The sequence below is a fragment of the Myotis yumanensis genome, unplaced genomic scaffold, assembly GCF_028538775.1.
Source record: "Myotis yumanensis isolate MYYU_CA2020_CCGP unplaced genomic scaffold, mMyoYum1.0.hap1 SCAF_8, whole genome shotgun sequence".
Classification (NCBI taxonomy): Eukaryota; Metazoa; Chordata; class Mammalia; order Chiroptera; family Vespertilionidae; genus Myotis; species Myotis yumanensis.
The window spans coordinates 31,696,804-31,718,963 of NW_027223759.1; the positions used below are offsets into that span (position 1 = coordinate 31,696,804).

The 22,160-nt window shown below is 50.9% G+C and overlaps 1 protein-coding gene across 2 annotated transcripts in view; it reads left to right on the forward strand.

Annotated features, from left to right (window-relative positions):
* The first annotated feature begins 1,577 nt into the window (after positions 1 to 1,577).
* The window catches only part of INPP5D (inositol polyphosphate-5-phosphatase D), a 95,542-nt gene continuing 74,959 nt past the window's right edge, over positions 1,578 to 22,160 (forward strand). For both annotated transcript variants that reach the window (XM_070422421.1, XM_070422422.1), the window contains exons 1-2: positions 1,578 to 1,807; positions 12,280 to 12,343. In XM_070422421.1, the coding sequence (XP_070278522.1) occupies positions 1,674 to 1,807; positions 12,280 to 12,343 (198 nt within the window). In that variant the 5' untranslated portion in view covers positions 1,578 to 1,673. The remainder of the gene's footprint in view (positions 1,808 to 12,279; positions 12,344 to 22,160) is intronic.

Below are 22,160 nucleotides of genomic sequence, written 5' to 3' on the forward strand. Positions count from 1 at the left end.
GCATCAAGGTTGGATAGAGCTGAGGTGGGGATGAGGGAAGGAGAGGCCTCCACCAGTGGCTGCTGGAGAGTTGGCAGACCCAGGGCCCAGCTGTCTTCAGAAAGGCCAGAGCATGAAGGCCAACTCTCATCTCCACTGAGTCTCCACGCCCACTCAGGGCCTGCCCAGAGGGCCCCTGGTACGAGCTTGCTGAAGGTTCAGTGGGAGGAGCTAGGGAGGGGGTTTGGGGGAAACTGGCTTGGGGAGGTGGGGGTGATGATGGGAGTTCTCTAGACTCGAGTTTCCAAAAGGAACTTTGCCTGGAGCCCAGAAGTGGGCAGGGGGAGGAACACACTTGCTCTGGGCCTCAGAATCGAATGGGGTCAGTCCACCTGGATGAGAGCACTTTGCTCACTTGAAATCTCCTGCTGTGTGTGCTGCTGTGGGTTGCAGGGACTCTGTGGCACACATGAGTTCCTTTAGGGGCTACTTTCCTCAAGGTAGAGGCCTGGCTCAGGCCCTGGAGGGGATTCTCTTGTCATGTCCTGTGGGGGAAGGCTAAGTGTGGAGTTGGGGGGTTCCCTTGTGCAATAGGTCAGCACTTGCCCCTTCACCCTGGTGGGTCTGACCCAAGGATTGAGGGCAACCGTCTGGGGACCAAGGAGTGGATGCCACTTCAGAGTCCTCAATCTGCTGGTCCTGGATGGTGGCCTCGCGGAGGCAGCTTCCCTTTGAGCTGTGGGCAAAGACAGCCATGCCTGGCCACCCCCGATATAGAATGCAGGAAGGAGCATCATTGTTGGCCAGGTGACCAGCTTGCCCCTGGGGATGTGTGGGTTTCCTGGGTGTTCTGGAAAGACCCATAGGTGAAAACCCAGCCTGCATTTATGTTGCCATGGAGAACAGGTTGCCCCAGGTCCTTCACACTCACCAGCCCCTGAGGATGAGTGTAAAGGTGTCACAGAGCGGCCACCTGGGCCCTTGGAGCCATCACGTGGTGTCACCCAAGGTCCCTCCAGTACCCAGGGCTGAATGGTGTCTGAATGACCGCGAGTCTCCGATATGGGGAGGAGGGCTTGACGGTACCCCTCCCCTCAATTTAATTCAGCCCCACGCGGCTGAGACCCAGCTGAGAAGCCCTGCCCTGGGAGCCTCCGTTCCTTGGGTCTGTTGCGGGTTAGAGGGTCAGTGAGTGGAGAAGCCCTGGGGGAGGGAAGAAGGCTGAGAGATCTGTCCAGGGTGTGGCCACCCCACGTGAACAGAGGGACAGGCTTCTGAATGGCCACTGCTTTGGCATGTCCACGCCTGTCAGGTCCTGCTTCTGCAGAAGCCAGCTGAGCCTCCTGACACCAAAGGAGCTGCCAGTTCCCCCAGGACTTCAGCTGGCCTTTGACCCTCTGAGGACGGAGTCCCATCCAGCAGAAAAAGGGCGGGCGGGTGGGGTGGGAAGGTGGAGGACCCGGCTCCTGCTTGGTCTCTGCAATGAGGAAGTTCTCTGCAGCTCGTTTCCTTTCCCTCGCAAAGCGCCTGAAACAGGAAGTCGTCGGTCAGTGAGCTGGTGGCAGCAGCTGGGGCAACAGAGAGGGGACAAGAAGGGGTGGCAGCACAGGGGCCTCCGCTCCCCTTGGTGGTGTGTTGGTCGTGGGGGAGGCTGCCGGCCCCGCCCGGCCTGGCCGAGGAGGCCCACGCCCGCCATGGTCCCCTGCTGGAACCATGGCAACATCACCCGCTCCAAGGCGGAGGAGCTGCTCTCCAGGACCGGCAAGGACGGCAGCTTCCTCGTGCGCGCCAGCGAGTCCATCTCCCGGGCCTACGCGCTCTGTGTGCTGTGAGTACAATGCTCGTCCCCGCCTGTGCCCTCCCTCCGCCCGGCCTGGCCTCCCGTGCCCCCGGCACAGAGATGCGGAGGTGCTGCTCAGAGAGGGGAAACCAGCTGGCGGCTCAGCCAGGGCCCGGCACTGAGTCGGGGTCTCTAGGTCATGGCCTGGAGTGGTCCTGCGTGCACACTGCCCGGGTTTGTCGGGGCCACCGAGGCCTGAGGTGCACCGCTGTCCCCGGAGTTCAGGCTTGGCAGCGCTGGACCCCTCCAGAGCCACCCCGAGGCCTGGTCACACACTGCAGCTGCCCGGGCGGGCGGGCGGCTCCTAGGGGCTCCAGGGGCAGGAGAAGGGGTGCGGGCTCCGTGGGGTTGGCGGAAGCTCAGGGCTCCATGGGGGTAGGTGTGTCAGTGCTCGGTCAGCTCAGGGGCTGCTCGCAGATGCCCAGTGTGGAAACGTCATGGAGAACAGATGTGGCAAGGCGGCCCTCCCATGCCCAGGCTCCAGGCCCCTGGAGAAAACCGTTATCGGGGGGAACCACGAGAATGGAGTGGGTTCACTCCAGAAAGGACTTTCAGTTCACCCAGAAGTGGCATTTGGGGCCCTGCGCACAGAGGAAGTCACCGACACAGCAGCTACAGCCTCTTTCCTCCCTGTCTCGGCGCTTGGGGCCTCTCTGCTGCGTGAACTTCCCGGCTCCTCGACTCTAGATGTTGCTGAATGGGCCAGTTGTCCTAACAACTGAGGAACCAGCCACTTGCTGAAGGTTCCTTTTTAAAATACCCTTCTTGACCCATATCTAAAGGAGGCCCTCGCCCCCGCAGCCCTGTGGTCCAACCATCCAGCTGGGGCCTCGGGCAGCGTCAGGGCCCGGTGGGTGAAGGGTGTGTCCACAGGCACCTCTCAGCAGTGGCCCTGGGCTTGCAGAAAGGCCGCTCTGAGCTGGCTGGGCCCTGCCCTTCTCTGGGCAGGAGCGAAAGTGGGTCACTGAACTCGGACCTGTTTCGAGCATCGTGTCTAAGCGTTTGTGCATTATCCCGTTTCATCCTCACGACAACCTGAAGTACGGGTCCTGTTCTCACCCACTTTGCAGATGAAGAAACTGAGGCTCAGACAGGTTAAATGCACGACCATCGTCAAAGCCAAGACCATCTGCCCCCAGTGTCTGCCCCAGACAATCAGACTTCTGTCCCTGTCAAGCCAGGTGTGAGGATAGGTCCCAGGTAACAGCCAGGGAGGTCAGAGTGTTTACAAGGGCCAGCTGGGAGTACTTAGAAAATAACCCAGGCTCACAGCGGCCTGACCTACCAAGGCCAGCTTCCTGAGCCCCACCCCCTCCGCCTCCTCTCATACTTCGGGCAAGAGTCTCAGGCCCAGACTTCCCCGCAGACACTGCTCCTGTGGGGACCCACCAATGGGGCCTTGGAACCGGCAAGGTAATTCTTATGGGACTCCACTGGCCCGTGTGGATTTGTCCTCTGTCCCCGGAGGATCGTGGTCGGGGCTGATTCCTTAGGTGTCCCTGTGTGCCAGCCTTCTGCAGGGAGATGGCTTCTGCTCCCTTGACGGGCTGCACTTGTGCTCAGGCTGCACATGTGGAACGCCGGTCTCTCTCACTCCAGACTGGGAGTGTCATGCCAGCCAGAGCTGGGGCCAGACGCCTCGGGAAGCTCTGGTCCAAAGGCCCCTGACTTTGCAGGTGAGCAGATGGAGCTCGGAGGGCTTGAGGCCTTTGTCTAGGCTGCCCTGCTAGCTGGTGGCAAACTAGGGTCCAGGCCTGGTTTCCCGAGTTCATTCTTCCACCTCTCCTCCCTCCACTCCCCTCGCACGGATTGAGTTCCTCTCAGACCCTCAGCAGATGTTCAGGGTCTGCACCTTAGGGAAGGGGCCCATGGTGCCCTGCCCACAGATGTCCACCTCCCTCTTAGCCCAAGTCTGGACTTGTCCACCTCCCATCCCCAAAGCCCCAGACACCAGAGCTGGAGGCCTCCCTGGGAGCCCCGCCCCTTGGCCAGGTTTCACCCCCCAGGCCCGGGGCCCCCCTTTCTCTACTTTTTGTGGGGAAAGCCACCTTCCTGCGGGGTCAGGAGCCACTGGGGGCTGGGGGATACCATGGACTCCAAATTTCCCCCAAAGCTGGGAGACCTCATTTTGCTGTTACCCTTAATTTTGCCAATTAAAGAGATTTAAAAACTAAATGAAGGACAGCTGCCACCTCCCAACAGCTCATTTCATGAAAGAAAGCATCCTTTAACACCAAAGAAGCAGAAAGAACACACTCTTTAAGATAAAAATTTAAAAAGCCAATCCTTTAAATCAAATAGGTTTAATTTCCTGAAAAATAACCCACCATCCTCAGTTTTCTCTGTTCCCCACGTACGGGGTCCCTGGCCTGGTGTTGGGGACCCTGCTGGGGGAAGAGCAGCTGGGCTTTCCTCAGTCTCAGGAAGTCAGCGAGGGTGCAGGGCCCTGCATGGTGCAGGTGTAAGGTCAGGGCCTCGTAGTAACCCTGCTCTAGAAGTGAGCCAGGGCGGCTGGAGGAAGCCACATCTCCTGCTCTAGAAATACCCACATGGAAAAGACCTTACAGGCCAGGGTGCCCTCACCTCATCCTCCTGTGCCCTGCCATGTGGCCAGAGCTTCTTCCTGGTGCCCCCTTGTGAGGGGACAGTGGGGGTCCAACTGCTGATTTAGGCAGTGTGTTCGAGCTCCAGGAACGGAGTGTAGGTCCCCAGAAGTGGCCTTCATGCTCAGAAAAGAGGACAGGATTTGACTATTTAAATGGAACTGGGGGGTGGAGGGCAGGGCACCAAAGATAAGGCTGTAATTCAGTGCTGCCCGCGTGACCTGAGAGTCACATTCACCCCAGGCCTAGTGAACCTGCACTTCCTCTGGGGAGGTCAGCCCTGCCAGCTGCCACCTGCCAGTGGCAGGAAAGCCCAGCTCTCTCCTTAGCAACTCAGAAAGCTCTGGTTTAGGGAGACCCTGGGGGCCCATCTTTGGGTACAGAGAGCTGGAGGGGGAAGATCCCAGGCTGCTGACCACATGGTTTGGGTCCAGCTCTGTCGTCTATGATGAGGGTGTTGAGAACATGAGTGACAGTGGGCTCTCCCGGGTAAGGTCTATGTCAGCTTTACTTGGCCCCACTCAAAGCTGCCAGCAGAGTTGGTCCCACTGCAGGGAGTCTACAGGGCACTTGGGGGCTGCCCAGCCTGTCCTGGATGAAGGATGCCAAGAGGCTGTCAAGGTCGTGCCCTCTTCTCCTGCCAGGATTGTATTTCCACGCAGGACCGAGTGCACCTGTCAGTTGTGTTGTGCTGCAGAGAAGAAATATGCCTTTGGGAACAGGGGGTGTGTGTGTGTGGGGGGGTGTCCATCAATGTAAGGGCCAGCCAGGGCCAGCCTCCTCTTGCCAGGGCTGCACAGGCAGAATGGGAACAATGGTCCAGGGTTGTTGGAATTACAACCTGCCCGCCCTGTAAGAGCATCCTGGGCCCCCAGAGCGTCTGCTGGGACTGGGTTCATCATCCAATATGGAGCTGCCTAGTTGGGTGGTGTTCCCACCAAACCACACTGGTGAGAGTTGGCTCCCCTGCTGGGGGAGGGGCATGCACTGCCGCCTTTGGCTCAGAAGCCACAGCCTGGTCCAGCAGCTGTAGCAGGGAGGCAGCCTCGGTTTTCCTCAGCACACGGCCTGCCCAGTCTCCTTCCCAGAGACACTGTACCAGGCAGCCTGGACTTGGTGGCCTTATTGGCAGAGCCAGAAAGATGAAAAAGAAGGAGACAGCCATCAAAGTCCCTCAAAGAAGGCATTCTACTTGTTTGGGGAAGAAGAGTGTGACAGTCCCCTTGAGAAAGAGCAGGCTCTAAACCTTGCTCCTCTAACAAAAGGTGTTTACTAACCCGTTCTGCCTAGAAATGACAGCAAAAGACTCATAAAGGGTGTAATGTGTGCCAGGCTCTATTCTAGGTTCCTTTTGTGTATCGCCTCACTTACTGTCCACAATGGCTTTTGGACGAAGTGCTATTATTATTCCCACTTGACAGATGCAGAAACCGAGGGAGGTTAGGTGACAAGCCATGTTTACAGGATTAATAAATGGAAGGGCCAGGACTTGAACTCATGCTGTTCTTGGGGAGGAGCCAGCAAGCCTGGTCATGGGTGGGGTTGTGGGAGGGAGGCCTGGAGGAGAGACCCCTGGTGAAAGAACCACAGAGAGGGGCTTGGGAGGGCAGAAAGGTCCAGCAGAGGTATGAAGCCATTTCCTGTGGTGTGAATGGTTGTGATAGAATCCTCTTTCCTTCAACCCCCTTCCAAAGATCCGGTAAAGCTGACACTGCTCATTAATTACTTTTGTGCAAATGCAAAGAAAAATGCTGTTTTTTGTACCTGGTATTGGCAGAAAGCGGGGGAAATGCTGGCACAGACAGTGGCCAGTAGCAGAGCTGGAGGACCACAGGCTCCTGAAGTCTGGTTTGCATAAGAGTCTTTCCAAGGACAACCCCCCTGAGTTTTCTCTCTGTGTGCAAGCCCAGGAGGGAGGGGAGGCCACAAAGGCCACTGGGCGGTGGATTCCTGGGATCTTCTATGGGCAGTGACTTGGAACAACTGTGGTCAAGTCGAGTGTCTGTGCCCATGCCCAGCATCCCAGAGCAATCCTTCCATCCAGTGTGGACTCTGGGTTTGGTGCATTGTGCAAGCTTGCCTACCTGACAGGTTAAACTCATCTGTGCATAGACATCAGCTCTTCTCTGTTGAATGGTCCCATCTCCTGGAGCGTGAACCCACGCATGCTGATGAGATGTGCTCCTCCCAGCCAGGGCTTCCTCCCCACCCAGTGGTGGAGGTCTGCTCTCTCCCTAATTCATGCCATGTGGCACAGTCCTTATGAGGGAGCCCTCTGTGGTTGCTCTGATGTGAATTCTAGCCTTTGTGAGATGCTAGCCTCCGTATGCTCTCCCAGCAACCTCATTGGTGCAATGCCCACTCATGGGGTTAATTTTTCTACTGGGAGAGAATTCACATCCCATAAGATCACCCTTTGTACAGTGTTTAGTCATGCATAATGTTGTGAACCATCACCACTTTCTAATTCCAGAATATTTTCATCATATCATCCCCCAAAGCAACCCTGTATCCCTTAGCAGTCATTCCCTGTGCCCCCTCCTCCCAGCCCCTGGCAACCACTAGTCTAATTTCTGTCTCTACCATTTGCCTCTTCTGGGTATTTCATAGAAATGGAATCAGACAATATGTGGCCTTTTGCGTCTGGCTTTTTTCACTGAGCATAATGTTTTCAAGGTCCATCCATGTTGCAGCACAAATCCTTCCTTTTCATAGCTAAATAATAGCCTGTTGTGTGGAGACTTATCTGTTCACCAACTGACGGACATTAGGTATTTCTACTTCGTGGATACTGTGAATAATGCTGCAGTGAACATTGACATACAAGTTTTTGTGTGGATATATGATTTTTATTGTCTTGGGTGAACTGCTGGATTATGGGAATTCTCTGTTTAACTTCCTGAGGACCTGCCACGCTGTTTCCACAGCAACTGCACCGTTTTACATCCCCACCAGCAGTGGAGGAGGGTTCCAATCTCTCCACATCCTCACCAACACTTACTATTATCTTTTTGATAATAACCATCCTCGTGGGTGTGAAGTGGCATCTCATTGTGACTTTGATTTGCATTTCCCTGATGATTAACCATGTCGAGCGGCTTTGCACGTGCTTCTTAGTCATTTGTATCTTATCTCTTCTTTGAAGAAATGTCTATTCATATCCTTTGCCCATTTCAAAAATTGGGCTATGTGTCTTTCTGTGGTGGTCATTGGATTACTCAGAGGATAAAATGGGGGAATGTGGGAACACGTATAACCCAAGGCCAGCAAATGGTAAGCACCCACTGAACGTGGCCGCTCTTGTTTATAAGCTATAATGTGAATGGTGTCATCTCAGGAGTACAGGGCCTGTCTGTGAAGAGAATTCACAGAAAGAAGGAGCAGAGCGGAGGCAGTGTGTCACTTCTGTAACTTCCTGGAGGCCCGAGGAGCCTCCGGGAGACACCGAGCTGTCTTGTGGGGCCTCCTCAGAGGAAGTGCTCAAAGAGATGACGCAGGAAGAGGACTTGAATGACACACTGTGGCCGTGACTGCTGGGACCAGGGTTCAGTGCCTGGAAGCCTGAGGGAGAAAGTGGCCTGGGGCATGGATGCTGGGAATAACCACCAAATGAAACCAGATAGAGTGAAGATAAAGTGAGACGAAATGGAGGCCATCTCCAGAGTGACTAGTTCTGGTTTGGGAGGGAGGTGCTGAGGACTGAAGTCCTAGGCTCCGAGGAAGCTAGAAGGAGCGCAGTGTGTGGGAGGTGAGGTCAGTGCTGGTGGCCACAGCGGGCCTGGGCCCCATGGGAGGTGGTGAGAACAAGCGTCAGCAGACCAGGTCCCTCCTCCTTGGCCTGCTCATTGCACATTCCCTTGCCCGTTAATTAGAAAATCATTGTATTCCCATGTTCCGGGACCCAAATGGTTTGGGTTCAATTATGTATTACAAATAACACCTCTTCTGGTGTTTAATGCCGACTCTGGGACTCCAGGTTACCCTTCTAATTAGATTTCCTCCTCTCATGTTGCTCAGTCTTCACAATTGATTTTTCTAGACAGCAATGGGTATGTTGTCTGGATTATGTTCTAGAGTAGTAGTTATAAAAGATGATTTAACTCTAAATATTTCCATGTAAGAGTCTCTCTGTGTGTGAATATATATATATATATACACACACACACACACATACACACACATACACACACACACACACACACATATACACACACTAGAGGCCTGGTGCACAAAATTTGTGCACAGGTAGGGTCCTTAGGCCTGACCAGTGATCAGAGCCGATTTGTGGGGAGACCAGTGGGGCCATGTGGCGGGGGGCCCACTGGCACCCTCCTTGGCTGGCCTGGGGCCTGTGGGCTGGGGGCAGCTCCTGCATTGAGTGTCTGCCCCCTGAAGGTCAGTACACATCATAGTGACCGGTTGTTCCACCAGTCATTCTGCCATTTGGTCTATTTGCATATTAGGCTTTTATTATATAGGATATATATAGTATCTGTGTGTGTGTATATATATATATATATTCACACACACATACATATATATATCCATGTGCATTCTGTGTGTACAGGCATGTACATGTGTATGCATATAGGACCAGACTGAAATGCAGCTGCTGGTGGGAGAAGCTGGGGAGTGCCCCCTCCACTTCCCTGTGAGCCCCCAGCACCCCATGGTATGCAGTCTGGAATGACTGCTCCCCTGTGGGTTGTGTGCGTGTGCGTCAGTTTCCCTTGAAGATCTAAACTGATTTGGCCCCAGGAACACGGTATCTGCCCCAGGCACTGGAGCGGCTGAGATGTGACTGTCCAGGGCAAAGTGTCCCTCTTCCTCTTGTACTTGCTTTTGATCTATTTACGTCATGTGGAGCTGCTTCATTGTTTCAGTGTTTCTGGAACATCTTTGAAAAAGTCATAAAGGGCCTTCCTGTTCTGTGCGGCTGTCTCTGTCCCTCTCCTTGTGACAATGTTCTTTCTTTCTGCCTACAAGCTAATGTTTTGGCCCTGTTCAGCCTCTTCCACAAATTAGCTGCCCTCAGCCCCTTAAGAGGTGATTCTTGTCCGGCCCTCATTTGTGTGTTCCCAGGAAGAAGTGTCATTAGAACTAGAGGTGAAAGATAAAAGCACAGTAGGGTTCCAGCTATTTGCCATTAGTCTGGCAGGCTCTGAGGAGGAGTGGAGGCTGGAGGTGATGGGGCTGGGGCAGACATACCAATAGCAAAACATATGAAAAAAAGAAATACCGATAGCAAAACATATGAAAACATGTTCAACCTTTCTCATAAAGCAAGCTATCACCTCTCAGATTTGCAAAGATTGAAATGTCTGATAACAGTCAGTTGGCAGGGTGTGGGGAAATAGACACTTTCATATCCGGTTAGCAGAACAAAAAGTGACACCACCTCATTGGGAGGCGATTGCTAGTTTCTATCCGAATAGAGCCCTGTCCTTTAGCTCAGCTGTTCTTCCCAGTGATTGGTCCAGGATCACCAGGAATCTCAGCATGGAGTATTTAGTGTGGTCAGGAAGGAGGTGGGAGTGCTATTCTAAATGTTTTTATATCAACTCACTTAGTCTGCACGACAACAGTAGACCCCATTGTTGACCCTGGGTTTACTGATGGGGAAACTGAACTTTGAACTCGCCAATATATGCAAGGTATAGGAACAGAGATGTTCGCGGTAGCATTATTTACAATAATAAAAAGCATGGTCTAGTCAAGTAAATGATTGTACAGCCTAAAGGTGGAACATAACTTGGGAAGACTTCTAAGATATTTTTTTTTTTGGTGAAAAAAAGTACGTTTTTGGCACTGGTCAGTGTGGCTCAGTTGGTTGGAGTGTCGACTCGTGCACGGAAAGGTTGAAGGTTCAATTCCTGGTTAGGGCACACATGGGAAGCGGCCAATCACTGTTTTTCTCATACATTGATCTCTCTCTCTCTTTCTTTGTCTTTCTCTCTCTCTATTCCCTTCTCTCTAAAATAAGTAAAACATATTCTCTGCTGAAGATTAAAAAGAAAAAAGCACACTTCTGAACAACAAATATTGTATGATATTATTTGCATTTAAAAAGACATGCATCTACCCCAGCTGGCATGGCTCAGTGATTGAGCTTTGACCTATGAACCAGGAGATCACAGTTCGAATCCCAGTCAGGGCATATGCCCAGGTTGCGGGCTCAGTCCCAGTGTGGGGCATGCAGGAGGCAGCCGATTAATGATTCTCTCTCATCATTGATGTTTCTGTCTCTCTCTCTCCCTCTCTCTTCCTCTCTGAAATCAATAAAAACATATTTAAAAATAAAAAAATAAAAAGTGTGTGTGCATGTTTAAAAGTTCTGGAATGGCCCTGACCTGTTTGGCTCAGTGGATAGAGCGTCGGCCTGTGGACTGAAGGGTCCCGGGTTTGATTCTGGTCAAGGGCATGTACCTTGGTTGCGGGCACATCCCCGGTGGGGGGTGTGCAGGAGGCAGCTGATCGATGTTCCTCTCTCATCGATGTTTCTAACTCTCTATCCTTCTCCCTTCCTCTCTAAAAAATCAATAAAACATATTTTTAAAAAATTAAAAATAAAAAATAAAAGTTCTGGAATGATTTACAAAAGGGGGCGGTAAATCTAAGAAGCTGGACTTACAGGAGAAGGGGTAGGAGACATTTGATTTTTATTTTATATCTTTCTATATGGTCTTAAAATTTTAAGACAAGTGTATAATTTTAAAAATCTAGTTAGACAGTAACACATATGAATGCTTAGTGAAATGCCAGGCACACAAGCAAGGCTAAATAAGTGAAAATCCAGGCACACAAGCAAGGCTAAATAAGTGAAATTTTTGTAATGAGGTATTTATTCATTGTCTTGATCCCAGAAATAAAACGAGTATCTGTGAGTTGGAATGTGGTCCCCACCTGGAGGTTCAGCAGGAGTGAGTGGTTCAAGGTTCCTGAGAATCTCAAGTGGAGGAAATGGGGGGAGATTATGGTGGATGAGAACAGACCAGCAGTTTCAACTGAGAGTATAAAACCCAAATAGTGTTCCCTGAAACTCCCTATGCCTCTGGCCCAGCTGGACCACCCCCCAGTGTGTTCTCCCAAGGTGCTCAGACTTGACAACTTATCTTACTCGCAAAGGTGTTAGGAAAGTAAAAAGTATCTCCTCCTCCTCCTCCTCCTCCTCCTCCTCCTCCTCCTCCTCCTCCTCCTTCCCCTCACATTGGGGACTCCTGAACAAAAGGAAAGTGGAGCTTCTAGAAAGAGAAGAGAATCCAGGGCCCCTGACTCTTCCGCATTAGAAGCAATCCTAAGGCTCACTCACCAGCTGTTGAGGAAAATCCAGGTCGCTGATGGGATGGTGGCTGACCTTTGGGAGTATGAACTTATGGGGCCAACTGTCCAGGGACAGGCCACAGGGTGGGAGGGTAGCGCAGAAGGAGGGAGGTGCTCCACCCAGAGCCTCTCCTTGGCCATTGTGGTCCTCTCTGTGGCTGTGGCTGACACCCATTCAGCATGTCCCCACCTTGTTTAGCCCCATGGAGTCTTATTTACATTTGAAACATCCCGTCTGGCTCTGTTCTTTGGCCAACATGACAGCTCCAAGGTTGTGGAAACCCTTCCAGCTGTTGGATGGCTTTAGCTCAGACCACAGAGCTGTCAAGCACCAACGCAAATCATGCCCCAAAGACCCCCCTGCCTTTTCCTGACGCTCCACTGGATGTCAGGGCTGATCACCCCTCAGAACAGTCAGCTCCAAAGTTCAGAGACTTCACACTCAGACTCCTCGAGCCATGTCAGGAATTCTTGTCATTTCAGGTACCAGAAAAATGTTCCTGCGTGGGTTCTAATAAGGTCTTTGGTCTATTTCAGGTATCGGAATTGCGTTTACACTTACAGGATTCTGCCCAACGAAGATGATAAATTCACTGTTCAGGTAAGCCTGTAATAAACCTAGAAATCTGAGCTGATTAGAGCCTATGTTGGTGGAGAAAGAGTGAAAAAGAGGAAGAAGAGAAGGGGCCCCAGGTAGCCTAGACACTAGGACCTGGCTGAGCCTGTCTTCCTCATAGAACTCCATGGGTGGGAGTGGCTTAGCAGGGGAACTGTGACCCTGCTCTGTGACATGATGGAGCAGGCATAATAGACATTATTTGCATTAATGGGTGTGAAGGGGAAACAATGGTAAAGAAGGACCCAGAAGTGAAGGAAAGTTAGCTACTGTGGCTCCTGGGTTATTTTCTTCTGTGGCTGAAAGGAGTAAGAGTCAGTGGACCAGGAAGGAGAAAAAGAGGGGAACTTGCAGGAGAATAGACCACCCTTTCCAAGGGGCTAGAAGGTTGCCCAGAGGATTAGCACGAAACAGCACCTGAAAAAGTACTTTCCATTCGTAGAGGTCTGTCTTGTCAAAGGCTGACGGATGCTCATGGCATCAGATGCACCATGTAAAGTCCGAGTGTGTAAAACTGGCCGTGAGATGTTAGAGAAAAACCAGTGTGCGCCAGTCCAAGTCGGGAGGACCACCCTACTCTCAGTTTGTGTGACAAACAGCAGGGCTTTGTGTGACCACAGTGCATGACAGCTGAATGATGTGGAGGCCAGGGGAGCTATTTTTATCTGGCTGCATGAAGAGAGCAGGGGGTGGGCAGAATGAAGGTGGTGACATTCTCAGTGTCCTCAGTGGGGGCAGAGGAGTCACTCCTGGCTCATTAGACTAAGGCCAAGTGCACCCACATGGCAGCCAGAGCAGCCAGGATACACAAGAATTGGGACAACTGTGTCATGGAGGAGCAGTGACAGGTCTGCGGGGTTTAGTTAAAAAGAAAATGGAAGTGGAAGGGAAACAATCCCTGATTGCAGAATGGTAAGGGGATGTTGCATTTTGTGCAGGACTAAGATGCAGTAATACAAACAGAGCTGGCCTCAAGGGCAGGACCCTGTCACTGTTGAATAGAATGCCTCTAGGGAGGCTAGTTCTGTGGATCAAAGGTTTCACTTGGATCAATGAGCCATTTGGGACAGAGAGTGAGACCTGGAGGGTCATGCTTGAGCCACACAGGTAGTCATGAAGCTGTCTTCTCAGTAGTCAGGAGCTGTTTGCTGCACAGCTTCCATGGGAGATGCAAGTTTGGGCTCAAGCGGAATTGCTCCACCTGATCTAGGTCAGGCTGAGCTTTGCTTCTGGCTTCTGCATCCCTCCTATCTGTGCATCTGCACCAGTATCTAAAGAGTATCCATTCCAATGTCTTAGCTAGTCTGGGACACCCATATGTCTTGACCTGCTCCCCAGAAACAAATGTTGGCACACCTGGTACACGACTGTCCTTTCAAGTACTTGCTGGCATTATAACAGTCATCTCCCATATGGGCTTCACCTTCCAGGGATGTGACCAGCGAGGGGAGGGCTGCATGGGGCAGGCAGTGTGCCTCCATGGCCTCTTGGCTGGGTGGCATCCTTGATAGGTGCTTAGATGAAAGGAGTCTAAACTCTCTTAAGTTAAAAGTTGGTTGATGTGTTTGATCTTTTTCCCCTTGTGGTTTGTTCTATTCCTTCAAAGTAAAGAAGACTTTAATTATGACTAGGCCTTAAGCTGGAAAAGACGTGACTTTGTACCCAGGGCTTGTAAATGTTAGACCCTGTCTAGCATCTGTTTCCTCTCATCTCCACGCATTGTGTGTTCCTGTGAATTGTTGTCAGTCCTGCAGCAGCTTCAGGACCAGGGGGCCTCACTAGGTTTGGGGGGTTGCAAAGAACAAAGACTCGGTTTGGCTAACTCATGTAAGGGGCGGGCGGCCTTTGCGGGGGATGTACAGAGCAAGGAGGGAGAAGGCCTGGGACCAGAAGGGTTTGGGGCCCCACACCCCACGTGCTACCTGCCGCAACTCAGCCCTTCTCTGTGGGTCTGCTCTTCTCCCACTAACAGGCTCACTTCTTAGTTCCCAGTCCCAAGAGGGAATATGGTTGGATTTTCTGTGTGGGCCACTCAGGGGCCACAGGTCTGTGCAAAAATCCGTTGTCTTGAAGCAGGTGCCCACTCACCACTCTGAGATGGGGGTAGAGTTGTGGGGGCAGAGTGTGTTACCTGAGGCCCACACTCAGCCAGGGTGATAGGCAGGCAGGTTTCCTGGGAGAGCTGTGGCCCTGCTGGACATGTCTGCTCCTGACCCCAGCACTGGGCCTGTGACCTCCTTGGTGGCCAACACCGACTAACCAGGGGATAGTGAGCTGTGGGGCCTAGATGGCCCAAGGAAGTGCCCACCCCTAAGATACGCCTTCCTGTAAAAGGACAACACCTTACTAAAAGAATAGGAGTATATGCCTCCTGGGAGCGAATTAAGGCAGGCATGCAATTAGGCGGAGTCCCATGTTAATGTAAAAACATTCAAACCTGTAAAGAATATTTGTGAGTTTATTTGAGCCAAACTGTTGACAATTGCCGGGAAGCAGTATCTCAACAGATTGGGATAATGCTCCAGAGAATGGTGGTTTTTCATATATTTTTATACATTGCAATCAAAGGAGGGTGGGTTACATGATGTAGGTGGGTTACATGAAATCCACTGGTGATAGATAAGAGAGGCGGGAGAAAGCAAAACAGGGGGGAACCCTTGGGATTGAATAAAAAGTAAAATGATAGACACATACTTAGGTGGGTGCAGGATAGTTAACAGTCAACAATTAACATGATAACAATAACAATGAAGGAATTTGTGTTATCTGTCCTGGCACCCAAGCACATTAGGTTGTGCCCCAAGGGGTCTGGAAAAAGGGAAGTTACAAGTTACCCAGACATTTCAAGGATATGTTATCATAGATGTAAAAAGACAGATAGGCTCAGTTAAGGTAAAGGTTGACCTTGTCAGTGAAGATACCAGCCTAGGACGTAACTACCCACCATAACTGCTGTTAGTTAAAGTTTAATTCAGACCATCCTTTGTGGTGACTTTAGGTCTCTGAGTTTGCAAGCCCACCTGCAGGCCTCCCCTGAGCTTGTCAGGTTCGCATGCAGCCCCTTTCGTCCACACCCAGCTCTGGTGGCGCTTCAGCAGGATCATTGCTTATTTTAACTCGAGTTCCTCTTTTCATGTGGAGGCAAAACCTCATACTCTTTTCTGAGCTTAGCCACAGTTTCTAAACAACTCATTCCTTACACCTGAGTCTGCATAGGGCCACCAAATAAAACAAGGCTCCCAAAATATGAATCTGGCCTGAAACATTGCCAAGTGTGACACCAAAGGCTTCCATCGCTTTCTTATGTTAATTACTTTAGCTCTTCTCAAGGGGCTGCCCTCTTTCTGTGAAAGCCAGCGCCCCTGCATCTTCATTCTTTGCAGGGCGACCTGGAGAAGTGGGACCACGCACCGTGGCCATGACAGCCCCATTTCGGTCAGAAAGAAGAACCTGACACTCGGTGACTTTAGTCTTACTCCACCTTTGCAGACTTATGGAAAATCAGAGCTGGGTGGAAAAGATTAAACTACTAGTAGCTTCACTGGAACCCTTGTTTTAAGTATGGTCAGAGCTGAGACGGCAGGAGGTGGAGCTCACAGCAGCAAGTGTGTCCAAACCTGGCTGGGCGTGGGATGCCCTGGGCAAGGATGGACTTGGCCCCAGGAGGACAGGGAGGCAGGCGATGTAGCTTCTCCAGGAGCGAGGCCTCTTTCCCTTCCCACGGTGGAGGTAACCTTTGATCACAAGTGGCATTTGGTCTTGTGGTGAATCGGAGAGGGACCTGGAGCCAAGATCGGGCCCTCTGTTCCCAGCTGGTTCAATTCCAGATTTTGCCAGTCATGTGGCCGTGGGTGAGGATGTAACTCCACTGGAAAGTGGAAGTCACACACACGTGCCTCTCTGAGCATGTGTAAAACACCCAGCCCAGGTGGGTGGTTGGCATGGGGAGCCGCTGCCGCCACTGTGACTGTCTCTATTTGTTGTGAGAGGGAGCCGACATCCAACAAACGATCTCGTCTGCTAACCAGCATAAGTCAGGTCTGTCTCCTGTTCAGGTGAAGAGAGGAAGGGAAATGAGGAGAGGGAGGGAGAAAGAGAATGGGGAGAGGAGAGAAGAAAAGAACAAATGAAAAGAAAAAAGGAGAGGGAAAGAGAAAAGGAAGAGAAAGGAAGAAAGAGGGAGGAGTGGAGTGCATGAGGGTTAGGGGCAGTTTTGACAGAAGAGATGGAAATAGGTGTGGGGCAAAGAGCTGGCAGAGAAGTGGGAGGTGGAAGGGAAGGGAGACAGGTGGTATTCTAGAAGATTCTAGGCAGAACCTGGGTGGCAGATTCTGTGGCCAGCAGCTCTGCACCTTGGAGGTCTGTGTTAAGTAGTTTTCAACAACCCCTGTGACCCTCAGACCCAGAGAACCTTCTGGACTAGAGCCTGAGCCGCTGGTCCTCAGGGGTGGGCATCGCTGAGGGCAGGGGAGGCCAGAGGAAGGCAGGGCAGCTCAGCCCCTTAGGTCCGAGTTCCCTGCACCAAGAGTGGGTTTCTTGTAAAACTCAAACTCCTTCCCTGACTGGAAAGGGAAGTGACCTGCTCTTGGAGTCTGGGTCCAGAATAAGCTGCTAGGCTCCCACTGCCTTTTAAAATGATTTCCTGATCTAGCCGGTTTAGCTCAGTGGATAGAGCATCAGCTTGTGGACTGAAGGGTCCCGGGTTCAATTCTGGTCAAGGGCACATGCCTGGGTTGTGGGCTTAACCCCCAGTAGGGGGCATGCAGGAGGCAGTTGATCAATGATTCTCTCTCATCATTGATATTTCTATCTCTCTCTCCCTCTCCCTTCCTCTCTGAAATCAATAAAAATAAATAAAATAAAATGACTTCCTCCCTGGGAGACCGAGGACAAATGAGTTTGAGGCAGTACAGCGTCCTAATGGGCCAGCTGGAGCGTGAGTGAGGGGCGGCCACAGGGTTCATGAAGTGGCCTTCAGGCTTGTCACCTAACTGGCTACCCCAAACCCAAAGCCACAAAGTTCATGGGGCCCCTTGAGAAATGAGGCCTCGAAATAACGGAGGCTCTATTCCTACAACCCTGCCCCCCTGGCTTTTTTTTCTGACATCTTTCCTACCAAGAAGAAGAAGAAGCAGAAAATAAAAACCAGCCCGAGTCCCCAGACACGTCAGTATTCGCTGTGAACTTCCTGTCGTTTCTCATTTGAGATCTTATCCAGGATACTAAGTCAAGACGAGAACACGCACAGCTTGTAATGCAAGTGTAGGTGAAGAAGGAATTTGAAACTATCAGACACTTTCGGTATTCTTTCCCAATATAGAAGAAAAGCCAGTGGCTCGAGCCCTGCGTGAGACTCATGACTCAGTTCCTGGTCCCTGATGGCCGGGGGAAGGGGGGGCCACGTCATGTTGCTCTGGGCAGTGTGGCTTTCGGAAAGAGACAACAAAACAACTTTCTGAAAGCCGTTCCATCGCAAGTGTCCGGGTGGGTAAACGGTTCAGCCATTGTTATTAAACTCAGGAAGAGGGTGGCAGCTGTTATTGTTCTGCGTGGTCACCGACTGAAGTAAAGATTCCGTACGAGCCCCCGGTGAAGGATGTGGCTCTAACGCACACTTCCTGACATTGCGCAAGAGGGGGCAGAAAAGATGCCGGCAACTGCGCCAGGCAGGCAGGCCTCCGAGGAGGGGGGTGGCCCAGCGGGGGTCCCCAGTGGCCAAGCAGTCCCTTTGTGCCTTGACTGCCATTTCTGGAAGCCTGCATTTTCATTTGATTTTATTCTATTATTTTGTCAGGTTCTGTTTTCCAAGCTTCTGGGTATCTCAAAACGTCTTCCAGTTGCCTTCCCATTCAAAAGGGGAATTTGGTGGACAGAATATCCTTGGGAACCAAGTTATCCCTCAAAATGCCATCCTGGTGCTCACATGCCTTGAGAAATGTAGTAATATAAATAGTCGAAAAGGCAAAATCCAATGCATCGCAGGGAGCCAGTTTTTTTCCTGCCCTGAAGCTGGTGGGGGTTCCTTTCCATCCCTGTCATTTTCTTTTCATTGCTAGTTCCTGGAATGTGTTGAGCCTGTTTGCTTTGCAAACTTGGGTCTGGCTTTGGCTCAGAGGACTTTCCTTCTGTCTGGTCTTTGTGTACATTTCTATTCCAGCCCTTCTGCTTTCCATTTGCCATCCTACCTACAAACAACTGTCTTTACTCCCCCGTCCCCACCCCCCGCCATCTTGTCCCTGCTTCTCGGGCTCCGAGCCTCTGGCTCCCCTCACCCCAGTACCTGGACCCATTTCCTCTTTGTTGCCCAAAACAGATCTCACCCGGCGCCCACACCAGCTGTGGTTGGCAGGTTTAGGCACAGGATTAGGTTGCAATTGTAACCAATGAGATGTGAAGGGAAAGTTCTGCGGGGCTTCTGGTAAAGGTTGATTTGTCTCAGGTGAAAGGGTCCCTTTTCTCTCTCTGGAAGCTGTCACAGGAGGTGATGGCTGGGGCTGTCGCTGCCGTCTTGCAAGCACAAGGGCAGGGGGCTGGAGAGTGAGGCACTAAGCAGAGGGCAGAGCAGAAAGATGAAATGAGCCTGAGTCCTCAATGATGCCACTGAATTAACGGAACAGAATTCGCCAGCCTGGCCGCTGCCCTGCCTCCAGACTTCCTGTTTGTGAGATAATGGATTCCTTTTTTGTTCAAGTAGCCGAATTAGGGTTTTCCGTTACCTGCTGCTAAAAGTATCATAAGGCACAAAGGCTTGGATTATCCTATGGGAATTTCAGAGCAGAAAATGAAAATTTAAATTGAACATCAAGTGTCACTGCACCACAAGTCATGGTCTGGCACCCATAGTTCCTGACTTCCTTCTCTCCGAGGCTGTGGCCTGCACCATGCTGCCGGAACCATTGCCACCTCCCGGACATTCCCTATGGCGTGTCTGATGTGTCTCTAGGCCAAACATTCTGGGGGGGCAGTAATATTCCTTTCTCCAAATCTAGCCAGAAAAAGCTCAAAAAACAAATATTTTAACGATTACTTGCTTATTGCAGAATGGTTTAACATCTCCTGTCAAGGTGACCCTTCAAGATCAGGTTCTGGGGCCCTAGCCAGTTTTGCTCAGTGGGTTAGAGCATTGGCCTGTGGACTCAAGGGTCCTGGGTTTGATGCCAGTCTAGGGCACATGCCCAGGTTGCGGGCTCGGTCCCCAGTAGGGGACGTGCAGGAAGCAGCCAATTAATGATTCTCTCTCATCATTGATGTTTTTTTTTCTCTCTCTCCCTTCCTCTCTGAAATCAATAAAAATATATATTTTTTAAAAATTAAAAAAAAAAGATCAGGTTCTGGGCCTTGGCCAGGTAGCTTAGTTGGTTAGAGTATCATCTCAATACACCAAGGTTGTGGGTTTGATCCCTGGTCAGGGCGCATACAAGAAGCAACCGATGAATGCATAAATAAGTGGAACAGCAAATCAATGTTTCTCTCCCCCAAGCTCTTTCTCTCTCTTCCTTCCTCTCTCTTTCTAAAATCAATTTTTAAAAAATCAGGCTCTGGGTCTAAACTTCAGATATGCAAGAGGCTGCTTAAAGTTGCCCAACAGAAGAGAATCTTTCCTCTAAGAAAATACCTCACCCGAGAGGCTTTCCCTGTCCCTCCCTCACCCCTCACCTGCTCTCTCTTCTTCATGGCACTTGTAACTACCTAATTTATATACTTAGTACTTGATGTGTTTATTGTCTGCCCTAGAACTGCTCCTGGCATAGGGTGGCACTCTGTAAATATTTACTGAATGAATTAATTCTGCTGCCCCCTTAAGAATTTAGAAAAATCTGCATGTTTCATTTAAAGTTATGACTTGTTTTCCCTTGTTTCATTTATCATTCTTTTGTTGTTGTTAGTTCTCACTGGAGGATAGTTTTCCATTTATTTATTTATTTATTTAAGAGAGTAGAAGGGAAGGGGAGAGACAGAGAGAGAGAAACATCCATGTAAGAAAGATACATTGATTGGTGGCCCCTGGTCAGGTCTGGGGATTGAGCCTGCACCTGAGGTACCTGCCCTTGACTGGAATCGAACCCATGACCCTTCAGTCCATGGGCTGGCACTCTACCCATTGAGCCAAACCAGTCACCCCAGTGTCCGCCACATCTGTCGCCTTGTTGCTCTTGTTTCTCGTGCCTTGGTCGGTTTCCTCTGCCTTCTGGGCTCAGTGCTCTGGTCCCAAGTCTCGCTTGTGCTCTCACTCCCTCCGACGTGGGTTTTGATTTTGACGTTGAGCTTTTCATTTTGGGGCCAGCCTGCCTTATGTGGCCAGTGCCTTCTGTAACTGGCCCTGCTGTCTATCATCGTTCTTGTGGGTCTTTAGTCCTGGGTATTTAAAGGCTTTGCCTTTTCACATCCACACGAGGATGTCAGCTGCTTCCCAGTGTGTTTTACTAGTTCCTGCGCAGCATTTTCAGAGAAGGCTTCCTCTGGGTCTCATTCTCCCTGGCCTCCATTTCCTCCTCTGAAATATTGGGGTAATGGTAGTGCTTCTCACCTAGGGAGGTTCCCAGGACCAAAGCCAGGGTTTATGTGAAGCACATAGTGCAGTGCCTGACACATGACTCAACGAATCATTGTTGAGTAATTAATGAATATGCCTGCTCATTGGGCCTATGTCATCCCATCTTTGAAGGACTGGGGAAGACAGAGGCAGGGGACAGGGCAGGGGTTGGTGCCAGGGGTCTCGGTAGGCAGCAGTAAGAGAGAACCTTGAGGATACCCAGGGGTTCAGAGGCAGGATCCCAAAGCTCTCAGGGGGGGCCCACCTCATTATCCCTTTTCATCATTGCCCTCACTTATTGAGCCCTCTGTCTTAGGAGCCAGACACTTGCTATACACTCTTTAATTGAATACTGTGGAGGAGGTATTATCATTATTCTCATTTTAAATACAAGGGAACTCAGGCTCAGATGGGCTAACACTGTTTGCTTGGTTCATAAAACTAGCCAGTGACCTGCCATGTTATGGCCAAGGGTCAGACCACTGTCCCCCTCCTTGGCTTGGCCCTTGGTCATTGAGGTGCCGCAGCTAGAAGGTGAACGCCAGATTGGGTCTGGTGCTGCTCTCACGTTTGGCTGCTGGCCTTTGGTACCCGAGCCACAGAAGGTTGGGGCACGCTGTGGAAGCAGCTGTGAGCTGTATGGTATTTGAGCCATTAGCCTTCTTGAATGAGGCTCAAGATGGCCCTACTCTTAAGCTGAGTCCAGTCAGGGTATAGCTGCATCTCCTGACCATATTCCTTGAGGGTTAGCATGACTTGGCTTAGAGATTTCCCGGAGCCACCTGTCATCTGCTCATTCATTCAGAAAATATTAGTTGGGCACTGGTGATACGATAACCTCATTGACATAGTTCTTGCCCTCAAGGGACATTCAGCTGAGAAACTGAAGACAAGTAATTATCAAGATCATCCCCTGAGCCGTAGCCAGTTTAGCTCAGTGGATAGAGTGTTGGCCTGCGAACCAAAGGGTCCTGGGTTCGATTCAGGTCAAGGGCACGTACCTTGGTTACAGGCCCCTCCGCAGACGCATGCAGGAGGCAATCAATCGATGTGTTTCTCTCACATTGATATTTCTCTCTGTCTTTCCCTCTCTCTTCCCCTCTCTGTAAAAATCAATAGAAAAATATCCTCAGGAGAGGATTAAAAAAAAAAAGATTATCCCCTGAACCCTAGATCTATATAGCTTGAAGTAGAGGTGATCAGTTAGTCATTTTTACAAAGAGATTCACCATAAGAGACTAGGAAGTTCCCAAAGTCCCTTCATTTTCG